General features: G+C 43.8%; 1 protein-coding gene across 2 annotated transcripts in view; it reads right to left on the bottom strand.

The window, feature by feature from the left end:
• Positions 1 to 13,863, bottom strand: part of ARHGAP32 (Rho GTPase activating protein 32) — a 263,161-nt gene that overhangs the window by 95,098 nt on the left and 154,200 nt on the right. For both annotated transcript variants that reach the window (XM_074894915.1, XM_074894916.1), the window contains one exon: positions 11,553 to 11,639. In XM_074894915.1, the coding sequence (XP_074751016.1) occupies positions 11,553 to 11,639 (87 nt within the window). The remainder of the gene's footprint in view (positions 1 to 11,552; positions 11,640 to 13,863) is intronic.

The raw sequence follows: 13,863 nt of genomic DNA, 5'->3' as shown, positions 1-13,863 counted from the left end.
CCCATTCCCCTTGCATCCCCCCCAAAAAACTATCAGAGGATGTCTGAGAGAACATCTCCGCCTACTCCAACACCTTTGGGTAGGGTTACAGAAATAAAAAATATTAACATCTCGAGGAAAAGGGTATGCAAGCAGGTATGTTAAAGATGGAGCTGACCAAACCTCAAGGAAAGATGTTATTTAGAAAGCACAAGAAACAGAAGCAGCTTTGGAGAAGTTTTGTTAACAGAGCTGAAGCTGTAGCCAAAATGGAAAAATAGCTGCTTTTTTGGCAGCTGCATGAATCAGTTTTAAGACGAAACATTGAAAAGTGTTGCCAAGACCCAGGAGATGAAACATTTAAGACAGGCCATCTGTAATATCTAATATCCCTAATGGGGTCTTTTAAAAAGGTAAACCACAAAGTTTGAAATAAATACAGTATTTTAAAACCACAGATCAGTGAAAAAATGCATCATTAGAAAAACAGAAAGTCAGTTCCTTCTTATCTGTCAAACCCCAAGCCCTTGATTGCAAACTTGCTCTACAGTCTCTAACAGTATCAGTTTGCAATTATGCTTAATGCCTACATCCCACAGCCTGTCTGCACATTCACAGCTTCTGAAGTTTGGAGGCTACCAGCCCCTGCCAAGGAAGGGGAGAAACTCAGGATTTCACAGCAGGTCTACGACGAACCAATTCTGAGTTGTTTCACACTCCCAAGTGTGAATCTTGCTCAATGAGTTGGGAACTCAGTGTTTGCTGAGCTCGGTTTATCACGGGTTACACAACACGCAGCGACCAGAAACACCTGCTTGATGGTTTTTAACAAACTCAGGGCACAAACCTGCTCTGTAACTCTAGGAAAGCCCTAATAAATGCAAAGATTTAAGGAACAAGCTCAATTCATGTTCCCACTGAGAATTCTGCCATCGATTCCTCTAAAATAAAATTATTTTTAATTTAACATACAGTCAGTTACAAACGCAGTTGGGCGATTGGAGAAGACGATGGCATTTAACACTTCAGTGTTTTTATTACCAAAACAACTCAATTACAAATTTCCTTTAGAATAGCAGAGGTTGACTAAACAAGGTGCACTCAGTGTAACTGGTAGGAGATAACTTTTGAAAACTTCCCAGATTGAGTTATTCTGCCACTTTGCTCAGGGACAGTAAATATTTGCTCCAGTGACACTGACGCACCTCTGATTTACTGCCAAAGCATCTTCACGCACATGCTATTTATTTTGATGTGGTTTCTGTGCCTTGAGAGTGTCTTTTTTAAAATATTCTTTACCAACCTGCTTGTCCTACATTTTACGTCCAATGAATCTGCTGTTTGGAAATGTAGATGCTCTTCCAAGGCCTATGAACTTCATCTCCACGCAAGTCATTCAGGTTTGAGGCATCGCAACTGCTCACCTTGTCTTTCTCCCAATGCTTGCTTAGCCACCTAACATTACTTGTTGATCAAAGTAACTTTGCAGCCTGCAGAGGATGATACTGGATGAAATGGCTTTAGACTGTCTGTCCCAAAGGGCTGCCAATTTTCCCAAGTAAACAGGCACTGTAATATTGCTATTAAAAATGCATGAAATGTTAAGCTTCTCTATAAGGAATAAACATCAAGGCAGCTAAGAAAAGCAGGAACATCCACCACAATCCTCCTCTTATTTTGGATTTGAACCAAGCACAGTTCTTGGAGAAGTTGTAAAACAAGTAGAACTGTAGACAAACTGCTCCTCTGCAATGCATTTACACTTGCTTCGTTACGGGGCAGGATTCAATGTCTTTTCAGAATAAAGCCAACTGTCCTCTTCAATTTGTGGCCGGGCCCAGCCTTGTCTACAAAGCACCACATGACAATCAGAAGTTCTGCCAAAATGCATCACTTACAGAAAAAAACCATAATCACTATCCTGTCCTCTTAGATTTCAACAGCGATTTCCACTTCTCCTTCAGAGCTCAGTAGAATACAATTTGGATACAGGAGGATTGATGTCTCTAATTTGGAGCTTGCTTTCTGAAGGCAAAATGCCCAAAGGACATGACATTAACAAACTACTGTATAATTGTAAAAGCTTCTGTTGCTTAAAAAAACCTTTCATGGCAGCACATCCACGTGATATTGCATTTTATTTTGAGAAATAATTTTCTCTCTTGCTCATCAGCCCTTCCTAGATCAGGGCTACACTGTCCATTGACTTCAGGTGGAAGGTTTCCATCACAGAAAACCACCTGAAGAGCACATGAAAGCAGCTGTTGCCATTAACACTCACCATTCCCTTTCACGAACAACTGCACAGCAGCTCAGTCCCACACAGGCCTGATAAACTTGGGGTGATCACAGCATCACAGAATATAATTACAGAATGGGTTGGGCTGGAAGGGACCTTAAAGACCACCTAGTTGCACCCCTCTGCCACAGGCAGGGACACTTTCCACCAGCCCAGGTTGCCCAAAGCCCCGTCCAACCTGGCCTTGAACCCTGCCAGGGAGGGGGCAGCCACAGCTTCTCTGGGCAACCTGTGCCAGGGCCTCACCCCCCTCACAGGGAAGAATTTCTTCCTCAGATCTCATCTAAATCTCCCCTCTGACAGTTTAAAACTGTTCCCCCTCATCCTATCCCTACACCCCCTGATCAAGAGTCCCTCCCCCCTTTCCTGGAGCCCCTTTCAGTCCTGGGAGGCCGCTCTAAGGTCTCCCCAGAGCCTTCTCTTCTCCAGCTGAACCCCCCCAACTCTCTCAGCCTGTCCTCACAGGGGGGTGCTCCAGCCCCCCGAGCATCTTCATGGCCTCCTCTGGCCCCGCTCGAGCAGGTCCGTGTCCTTCTGCTGTTGGTGCCCCCAGAGCTGGACCCAGCACTGCAGGGGGGTCTCCCCAGAGAGGAGTAGAGGGGGATAACCCCCCCCCTCACCCTGCTGCCCACACTGCTCTGGATGCAGCCCAGCACACGGGTGGCTTTCTGGGCTGCCAGCGCATGTTGCTGGCTCACAGGCAGTTTTCCACCCACCAACACCCCCAGGTCCTTCTCCTTGGGGCTGCTCTCCAGCCCCTCCTCGCCCAGCCTGTGTTTGTGCTGGGGATTGCCCCAACCCATGGGCAGGACCTTGCCCTTGGCCTTGTTGAACTCCGTGAGGTTTGCACAGTCCCCCCTCTCCAGCCTGTCCAGGTCCCTCTGGATGGATCCTTCCCTCCAGCGTGTCACCACCCCACACAGCTCGGTGTCGGTGGGGAACTTGCTGAGGGTGCACCCAATCCATTTCAATCATTTTCAGATACTCTCCCCAGTAAAAACCACCCTCAAATAAATTCACCAGACCATTTCTCTACTAGAGTTTAAAGTTGAAGCCACTAACACAGAGCCCAACAAGCCTCTGTCTTTGGTATACTGACGGGACAGCTTGAAATGCACCTCAGTTTGTACCTGCTGAAGGAATGTGCATTAGCACAAACAGTTCCATGACAGTATTTATCTCTGCAGTGTCAAAATAAATCATTCAGTTCAAAATCCACGCACAGCTAGAACCCTGTTATTGCATCTCAAGCATCCATAGTCAAGAACAAGAACGAACCATGCTGACCCTGTTTCCTTCATAATATGTATTTAAATAAAGAAAAAAACCAGAGTGCACCATTAATGCAGAAATTAAATACCAAAGTTTAAGAGCTACAGTCATTTTTCATCTGATGTTACCAGATACACACAAGAATACTGAATCTGCTCTGTGGCTGGGAATGGAGTGAAGGGCAAGTCAGGGCAATGAAACTCCAGAGCCCCAGTGACACACAGATGCCACTGCAGGTCAGTGCAACGCTGCTCCTGGATCCGTCACACCCTCCTGGGCAGCACAGGAGACAACAACTAACTTCTGCATTTCCATTCCACAGTCCCAAGGAGCACAAATATACTGCAAATGGCCAAAGCAAGCAAACGGCACAACTCTGGGTGCACCTCCTAGATCCCAGGGCAGACATCCTGCCAACTGCACGCTTCAGAATAAAAGGCATTAAAGACAACAGGACAAAAAACCTCTTTACCTCAAAACTGCTACTTCCATTGTCTAAACTGCTCGTGTGAATTGACGATCACAGAGCTACATACAAATCCCACGCTGAACAGAGGGATGGTGCAATATGCTGTTAACAGCACACCACAGTGTTAATCCTGCTTGATGTGAGTGTTGCCCTACCCAAATCAGTGTTCTGCAGCAAAACTCCAAAAAACAGTCAGTCATATCCTTGTCCTTAATGATTACTACCTCAATTAATGAATGAATTTATCCTTTAGCATTATCATAACAGCTACAGAGTAATAGATGTTAATTATGCAGTTCTTAAAGGCTTTGAATGCAATTCAATACCTTCTCTCTCTTCCCTACAGATGCTAGTTTACTTTCAAAAAGCCTGGAACAGACTCAAGTTTTTCAAAGACACTACACCTTGGCAGCTCTCTGGCATCACCGGAGCTTTGAACACAGCCCAACAGCACTTTTCAGGCTGCTTGCCAGCTTCATACATTCTTTATTAATCCACATTACTATTGTCACTTCATTTTTATTTATCGCTGTCGAGAGCAGAAGGCAGGTAGTATATGACCGACGATCAACCATTCAAGCACAGAACATCAAGTGATGGATTAGCATTGTAGAAACAAGGATTTTAGCTGCTTTCTTTTGACTAACGTAAAACAGCCCTCCTCTCCCGAGAAATGCTTAGGACACAGGTTTCAACATTGGTGAACATCTGGAAGGACAGGCTAAAAATATTCAACCCATAAAGGCCTATGGTCAGGTTTTAAAAAGGTTTTGGGGGCTTACAAATAAATACCTGGTGTCGCAACAGGGATTTTCACACACTTGCAAGCATGTGAGGTACCCAGCTCTCACGGGCCAACTTGTTGGTGGAAGTTACATTTCTCTAGGCATTTTGTTGCCGTCATCTTCAGGCAAGTGGTAGCAAGTGTCACAAAAGAAGCACAGAAGACAAGCTAGTGGGGGGAAGGCCACGATGGCGACCAAGGCTTTAATGCGTTTTAAACCAGAGTAACTTTCCTGAGCCTTTCTGAGCCGACAGAGCTTCAGGACAGACAGAGGGTCCCTACACACAGTTCGGACACCGCAGGTATCAGAGCTCAGTGCACGCTCATTTTACACCTGCTTCAGGTCAGCTGCACACCACAGAAGTATTCCACCACCCACGGGGTGGACTGGGTCTTTATCCGTGGTAGGACTCATCCAGCAGCTACATGGACACTAGACCTCCGGTGGAAGAGGGGGTGAGAACGTGTGGGTAGGGGCAGGAGACTGCAGCCAGACTGCAACAGGTATCGTGTGAAACTTTACCTGAATTTAGCAGTGAGAAAAAGTACCCAGTAATGGCTTTTGTTTAGCAAAATCTTCTTTAAACAAGAAAGGCAGAAAATTCTATATTAAGAAAGGAGAAGCAGGTTAACACATACTCCAGAAACAGATTTTGTATTGGGTAGGATCCAGCTTGGATGCTCCACATAGATATATCCCATTAACAAAGAAGACCAGCTTTTCTCTTTTTTCCTTTTTTAAAAAATATGTATACAAACACACACAACTATATGTGTGTTACAATTTAGCCCTTAGAGTCAAACGCTTAAAGAACTGTTGCTTTTCCCAGGAGGAATTTAGTAGCACTTCCTCAGTACCTGTTCTCTACGTGTTTAAGCTTCAATCATACAAGACGAAACCATTAATATATTAAAGACAAGTCTTTAAGACAAAAAACAATCACCCAAAAGGGTTTCTAATGTTTGACTCAAAAATCCTACTGCAAGCAATTTGTGGTTTTCAGTACGGACTATCGCAGGCAGACAGAACCAGCAAACCATACTTTAGACATTAGTAGTCTGAGTAAGACATTTGCTTCTGTGAAAATATATTCCGCTCCCCTCTCCCCGCAAACCACCCAGGATGGGGAGTCCTGTCTGTTCTTCCTACTCGGATCCCATTTTTTCCTGGCATTCTCACCAGTGCCCTTGAAGCGCTTATTATCGTGACCACGCTTCCAGCCCTGGAACACTGGATGGGGTTGCCTTCAGACTTTTGCAAATACTGTTCTTCAAACAGAAGATACCAAGCTTGAATCTCCTGCAAGGCAGAGCTGGGAGATACAAGTGGCACATACTCGCATAAATGCCTTCATCTAGTACATCAGAGACCTTATTCTATCAATCAAAACGCACAGAGCACAGACAGCAATGGCTGCCTTGAACAAAAAACAGGAACGGGGCAAAGTACGGGGCATTCTGTACAACAGAGCCACGTGGCTCAACTTACAGCCAGCGTGAGGTCTGCAAATGCGAGCAGAAAAACAGAGAAAACCCATGCTTGGACCACAAGAGCTTCCTGCTTTGAGAACAGCCTTAGAAATCTACCCAAGTTGAAGCAGAAAGACGCTTCCTCTGCAGGACACTGGCATTATCCCATGAAAAGCAGGAAACAGAGAAGGTAGTGTGGCTCAGTTCTGAGATCACAGAATCACAGAATCATCTCTGTTGGAAAGGACCTTGAAGATCATCTAGTCCAACCGTTAACCCAGCACTGACAGTTCCCAACTCCACCAGATCCCTCAGCACTGGGTCAACCCGACTCTTCAACCCCTCCAGGGATGGGGACTCCCCCCCTGCCCTGGGCAGCCCATTCCAACGCCCAACAACCCCTTCTGCAAAGAAATACTTCCTAAGAGCCAGTCTGACCCTGCCCTGGCGCAGCTTGAGGCCATTCCCTCTTGGCCTGCCGCTGGGTCCTTGGCTCAAGAGACTCCTCCCCCCTCTCTGCACCCTCCTTTCAGGGAGTTGCAGAGGGCCAGGAGGTCTCCCCTCAGCCTCCTCTTCTCCAGACTAAACCCCCCCCGTTCCCTCAGCCGCTCCCCATCAGACCTGTGCTCCAGACCCTGCACCAGCTCCGCTGCCCTTCTCTGGACACGCTCGAGTCATTCAATGGCCTTTTTGGAGTGAGGGATCACAACAGTCAGTCTGTGTTTAAGGGTATCACGAGATTTCATCCTAAGACTTTTTTAAACATCACTCATGCTTGCATAGTCTGACATTTCTAGTGCCTGACATTTCTGTTTCAACAATCTACCTGTGATAATGAAAACGAACAATAAAACCCACAAGAGATGGCTAGAGTTTAAGGTCTCCCTTAGAACTTGTACGTTTTCTCAACTGGTCTCTTGTTCTCTCCTTGTCACTCAAAATTTCACCAAAAAATGATGCTTGAACTGTTGAAATATCGCAAATCTCACCTTGTAATTAATACTGTGTGCTTTTTATGTTTCTTTCATTTTTCAGAAGAGAAGCTTAGACTGGCCGTTCTTATGTTGTCATATTTAAATACGTATGCAGGTAGTTGCTGCTGTAATGTCACACAAACAAATCCCACACCATTAAAAAGGCGTGTTTTCAGCCTGCTTTACAACTTAACATAACATGCTGGATGGGTTAGCCATTTCAACCTTTTTGCAGGTTTTGTTCATTTATTCTCAACACAATAACCCCTTTTAAATGTGTTGCAGACCTCATAAATTCTTTGCTTATCCCCGCGGAACTTAGCAAGGATTGCAAACACTGTCAATGGACCTTCACAGCCTACAGGTACAGCACAAACTCATAACGGTCTCAGATGTTCCCTCTGGTCCTTTACTGACCACGGTTATTGTTAGGGCTTGCAATTAGTGTCTACAGAGTTCTGAAGGTTCACAGGTACAGTCCTCACACCACCCCTCCCAGGATTTTATCCTTCGCTGTTTCCTACGCAAAAAACCCCAGTCTCTAACATTCTTTAGAGACATCTTCCTCCCTATCAAAAATGCACGCGGCGTACTGTCTGCACTCTGGGAAAGTGCAAACTCAAAACATGATGCCTTTTCCCAAAAATCTTCCCTCAGATTTCAAGCATTTGTAGATTGTTTTAAAAAAAGTCTTCTTCCCATTCATTCATTCATCTACCCATCCCTTCTTTTAGCATAGAAAGGGATTTTGTTTACATTTATTTTAATAATAACAATCTTTCAACAGCAGTAACTGTATCTGTCCTCCTAAGAGCAATCTTCTAGAAATAAGTGAAAGTTAAACAGTACAATCTTACTTGGAAAAAAGGAAAATCCACCTACATTGCTCTAAAAAACAAACCAAAACCCAATCCCCCTACCATCAGCTCTTTCCAGTAAGATTTAAAACCCTATCTTTGTCATTTGCTAGTTTTCATGTTTAGATTTGTTCAAAGAAATCAGAAGAAGAATCCTATCTTTCCACTTTTCAGAAACACTTGGAACAGCTCTCTACATATTCCCACTTCTTCTTAAGAGCTAATAAACTGGATTAATTTTTTGAGGTCTCTAAGTAGAAGAAAAGCTGACTAGAGACTTAAAAAACCCCTCTGAACCTCGCACAAAGCTCATATTTCACAAGCTGACTTGCAGCAGAAATGTGTCACAAATACAACTCCCCCCAAAATTTTTTTCCAAACCTTATCTGGGAACGTTTTGCAAAATGGGCATCAAACAATAATTCTCTTTACACCACTAAAATTATACTTACAGATGGCAAAGAGTGGGATAGAATTTCCTTAGTGTAAATGCCGAAGTGCAGTCTGCCAAACACAGCTAAGACTGAGCTGGATGTTTTACAACGTTCAAAAGCTTTGGTTTGTTGTCTGCTGCAGAGTGAAATGACAAAATAAATGTCTTTTTACGGGCCACACAACACACAGATTGTATCTGCACAGTCCAAACTGGGCAGTACAATGCATTCAACCCCAAAGCTTTTTTGCTTATTTCTCTAAGGTCCGTAATCTAAAATTGCCAGGGTGGCCAAATGTCCTTGCTCTTCCCCATGCTTTTGCAACAAATCACAAATATCTTAAAGCTTTTGAATTTGTATGGGTTTAGCCTTAATTAACAGAATTCGTTTTCTCTGTGTCCATCTGAGAAATGAAGGAGGTTTTTGCAAGCTGCTGCTGTAGGCTGAACACCAATGTTAGTAGCATAACCAAAAGGCGAGCAAAGTGAAATTGGTTTTATAGCTTTTTTTTTTTTCCTCCCTCCTTCAATATTTTTGGCCCGATACAGATGCATCCTGCCAAAATCTCTCCCCACTGCACTATCATTCCATGAGCTATTTCACACCTCCCATTCAATTCTAATGTGGAGCCAAATCCATCCAGACACCGCTGGCATCCAACGCGTGACAGAATGGAATCTTTCCCTGGACATTAGGAGAGGCCATGAGATGTCAGGGGTGAAGTATCTCCGTGGTAGAAATGATGCTCAGCTGTGCAGCTCCTTCCATGTCTTTCTGTTCATTGAATCCAGATGCCACACGTTTCTCAGCTTTGTGAGTATCTAAGACAGAGACACAGACTAACACGCAAGAGCTGAATCACTGACTTGGGGCTGGGAGAAATTCTAGCTAGCTAGAAGGACTACTTTAAAAGAAACTAAATTAAAAGAAAAGGAGGTGGTGACTGGTTCTATGGCCACCCTTTAAAGTGATGAGGTCAAGTCCCAGTGTTTTCATTTTAGTAAAACACTGAAAAAGAAGGTAACAGAACTTCTCAGCAGCTGGGCATGGTTCACAGTCTCTGGATCTACTGGACAGCCTCTTAGTTAAGTCTCGCCGCAAAAGTAGCATCTTCCTTAGCCAAGGCACAGAACTCACCACATTGTCCCCACACAAATCAAATCCCTGCACCGTCTTCTCAGAAACGCCCCTGCAAAGCAGCCCAGAGTCTGACAGAAGTGTCAGACAAGCTGCTGGACAGCCGGGCTCACCCCCATCGGCGCATCACCAGTGCCTTCCACGCTATGCACCAGCTGTTTGCTGCTCCTGGGGCTGGCTCTGGCTCTAACATATTCTGGAGGGTTTAAGGACACAAGTATAACTGAGGGGTCGCGTTAATCTTTAGCAATGTCAGTAAGGGAGGTAGGAAGATCAGAAGTGCTATGGTTCAGAGTTTGAGAAAAACTATCCTATAAAATATTGCCACTTCTACAGGCCCACCTGAAATAGTCAGGAAAGAATACAAGGTTTATCTCTGCGTTAAGCATTGCGAACACAGTCCCACACGTGAGGTCTCAAAAACATACTGAAATTCCAATTTCCTTAAGTCCCCTGAAAAATCTCACTCTGGGTCACTGTACTGCTCTTGGCTGGGAGACAGACACGTGGCCACCGTTAAATTTTGCCGTGCTGCTTGTTAGCTTGGATTGCTTTTCTGAAAAGCGATTGTTTTGTATGAAACTGGCTACAGTTGGGTTAGAACAGTACTAGCGAAATGCCCAAACACAGGTAATTTTGAGAGATGTTCACTTTCAGCCTCTCTTCCCTCTCCCAAGAGCAATATTTTTATATATATATATAGAGTGCACGTGTGTACTTGCACTGTAAAAGCTGACAACAGGGAGGAATTACTCTGTGTGTTTCTATCACACTAACCACACTGCTGGAGCTCAGCTTGTGCCAAGCTCCACCTTCAAAACACAGCAGGATGCTTTGCTCCTCAGCGCCCTCCCATCGCCCTACACCAGCGCGCACGCAGCGTTAGTGCAGAAGAGCGAGTTCACTGCAAATTCGTGTTTCTGTCTCTACTAATGCCACTCTGCTGGTACAGTCCGACAGCAAATACTTCCCCACCCCACATAATTCAAATGTAGGCAACACGGGTATTGCATACGCTTCCTTTTAGTACGTGAGAAATGTCAGCAGAAGCACATAAAGACCTTTAAAGAGAGACAGACACCACAGTGATTCTCATTTATGTTCAGCATAAATTGGTAAGATGGATGCTTGACATGAATCATGAAAAGAATTGCTATTCTAAGACTAGAAAAATGACCAAATTCAGGCATTTGCTCTCAAGTGACTTTGTCAATGCAACGTCTCCCACAAACAACAATTTCATTCAACATATTAAAATGTGATAACTTATTACGTAGCATTTTACAAAGTCACTCTCTCGTATTAGCAAACGGGAAATCTGTGGTACAAAGAGGCAGATTTATCTGCCCAAAGCATTTTGATACCACAGTAGCAGAGGCAGAGAAAGAATTTCATACCAGATGTCTGGAGACGTAACTGGGAACAGATCAAGAATCCCCATCTCCCGGCTGCCAGCAGCGCGCCTTGATCAACAACAACACTGGCCAGCATTCTCCCTCGCCTACTTCCCCCGTTTATGTATCTGGTGTGTCTGTGTGTCACTGTAGAGTCCCCCACTGACACACGGCAGACGTACACACAGCCCGAGCACACACGCTCGTGTCTCCAGGCTAATCGTTGTGCTGCACAAACTGCAGCGAGGATTATTTGCTTAACAGACTCCTTTTTCTCCCCCCTCGATGCTCTCTCTTCTCTTAAAATCAGCTGGTCGCAGTACCACAGACAGCATCCTTTTGAGGACTGAGCTAGTGAAGAAGTGGAAAAAAACCACACACGCCGCAGAAAAGTGTCATATCAAAATAGCACGAGGCTGTGTTGCCAAACATAACGCAAAACGCTCCGCAGAACGGGGTGGGGGGAGAAAACATGGCATTTACCTGACAAGAGATCTGTACAAGGTAGACCAGTTCCTTGGATTCGCAGCCGTTTCTTGTTACTTCATTCTGTTCCTCCGGGAGCGAAAGCTACACCAAGGGAGCAGGGAAGGGGTGGAGAAAAGAGGGAAAGAGAAAGACCAGGTCAGTGAGCAGGGATAAGCCAGGCATGTAATAATGCATGAAGCACAACATTCACATCAACTTGCTCCAAGACATGCTGAGTATCAGGGAATCAGGGAAGCACTTGTCTGGCTGGAGCTGTCAGATCGAAAATATTCAGCGTTCATGGCTTACACAGACCCTCGAATGCCATTGGATTTTGGCATCTCACCTGACAGTTTAAAAATAAAAATACGGTTCAAAAATAAAACAATCATAGGAAGGCAAACTGTTCCAGCCAGAGATTAAGCCTCTAGCTTAGAAGTCTGCACAATTAATTGTTCACTGAAAATATCTCTATAAATATTCATATATCAGGTAACAGTGATTCTCCCCCAATTTTATTCATTTTTTATTTTATATGTTCGGGCAGACATTAGATAATAAAACATATCTCCTAATTTCAGTGTTGTCAAGCAATTTACCTCAACTTGGTGCTTTATGGCACCATTCATCACATACACAGCCATTAAACACAACATCAGGATGTGCCTTTTTTCAGAGCAGTGAGGAGAGATTTAACCACGTCATTCCTGTACATGTAGTAGTAGGACTAGTCCTACTACTGGTCCTGCTACTCCCACTAGTCTTGATATCCTATACTTAAAACGGCTTACATTGGACGATCATCTCTGAAAACTGAAGTTACAAACTGATCATAAGCAATTAAGACTGTTTGCAAAGCAAATAAAAACCTGAAATGTCTTCCAAAAAGCTGTTTTACAAAAGAAGGAGGGATTATTATTTAGTGTGGAGCCCCAGGAAGAAAAAACCATGAAATGCTCCCTTAAAGGTGCACGGAAGAGGATGAGGTATCTCAACCTCTCTGCACACACAGACCCACCACTGCTATCTTTACTCCTGATGTGATGGACATTAAATTGTACAGCGAGAGCACTGCCGTACTTGCCAGAAGAGTTATTCACTTGCTTTCTTAAGCAGAAATGATGTCAGCTTAAAAATAGACAGTGCTGCAGAAGAGTCCAGGGCTTTTTACACGAAGGTCTTTTGGAACAACACTTTCTTGGAAAATGTGTACATAAAAAATTAACTCTGTAAAAAAAATCATAATTAGCTAAGACCAACAAAACCCAACAACAAATGAAAGCAGGAAGAAACATAAGAGCGAGGAGAAAAAAAATAATCACAATTTGATGTATTTTCATGAATGTAAGCAAAAAAAAAGCGAACCCAGTGACTGGAGACACATAGCTCCTGAGAAACAGGGAGATGTAAGGCAAAATCTGCTTACATGTAAATGACTACTGATACCCAGACTGAATTTAACTTTGAATTTTGCTATTTTCTTTCTCCTCCTTGCAAGGAAGTTGCAGAGCACACAAATTCCTTCACTAGACAGAACTTCCTGAAGACTAATTTCTTTTCTAAATGTCGTATACAGGATTGCAGATAATTAAAAAGATTTCTGGACCAAAGAAGGTGTTTGGATTTTCATAATTTAGTATATTTTTACAGCATTAAATGCATTTAGAGGAAGAGGGAGAGCACGTGCAAATGCTCACCGCTCTCTCTTGCTGGTTATGCAAATAAAACTTTCTCCTGCTTTGTGGCAGTCCTTTTTGGTGAGCAAAAATCCCTTCCCATCAAAGGATTTGTATCAGAAATCAAGTTTGCACTGTTGGTCTTCACTGTTGCCTAACAGTGTAGAGCACTTTAAAAAAAAATAATTTGTACCTAACTGGGGACACCTAAAGCCAGTTCTGTTGAGGCTGCTCTTCACATAACTAGAAGGACACAGAAAGTCTTAAAACACTGAGCAAGTTCTTGAAGATGAAATCCACTCAGTGTTGCCTCCAGTTGGATACTGACCTCTCTAGAAAACCCATGAAACGTCTCCCTCAGCCACTGTTGCAGCTTCTCCTGTACCATTTTCCCAGCACACTCTCCCTTTTTCAGCTTCCGGACAGCCTCTCATTCCACCTATAAATTCTCCCTTCAAAATGAACTTTCTTCTGTAAAGTTTCCCACTGAGAACTTTAAAGATTTTTTTACGCACGCTCACATCCTCGTAAGATTGGTGTGTAATACAGTCCCAGAGATAAATCTTTCTAAATGCTGTGAGGATCTTTCACACGGTGAGCCTAATCCCACTTAAAAAAAAAAATCGCATTCCAGAAAGAGGCAATTTTAA

The sequence above is a fragment of the Strix uralensis genome, chromosome 26 (assembly GCF_047716275.1).
Source record: "Strix uralensis isolate ZFMK-TIS-50842 chromosome 26, bStrUra1, whole genome shotgun sequence".
Taxonomy (NCBI): Eukaryota; Metazoa; Chordata; class Aves; order Strigiformes; family Strigidae; genus Strix; species Strix uralensis.
The sequence above is the reverse complement of the archived record's forward strand: the minus strand, read 5'-3'. Positions and strand labels throughout refer to the sequence as shown.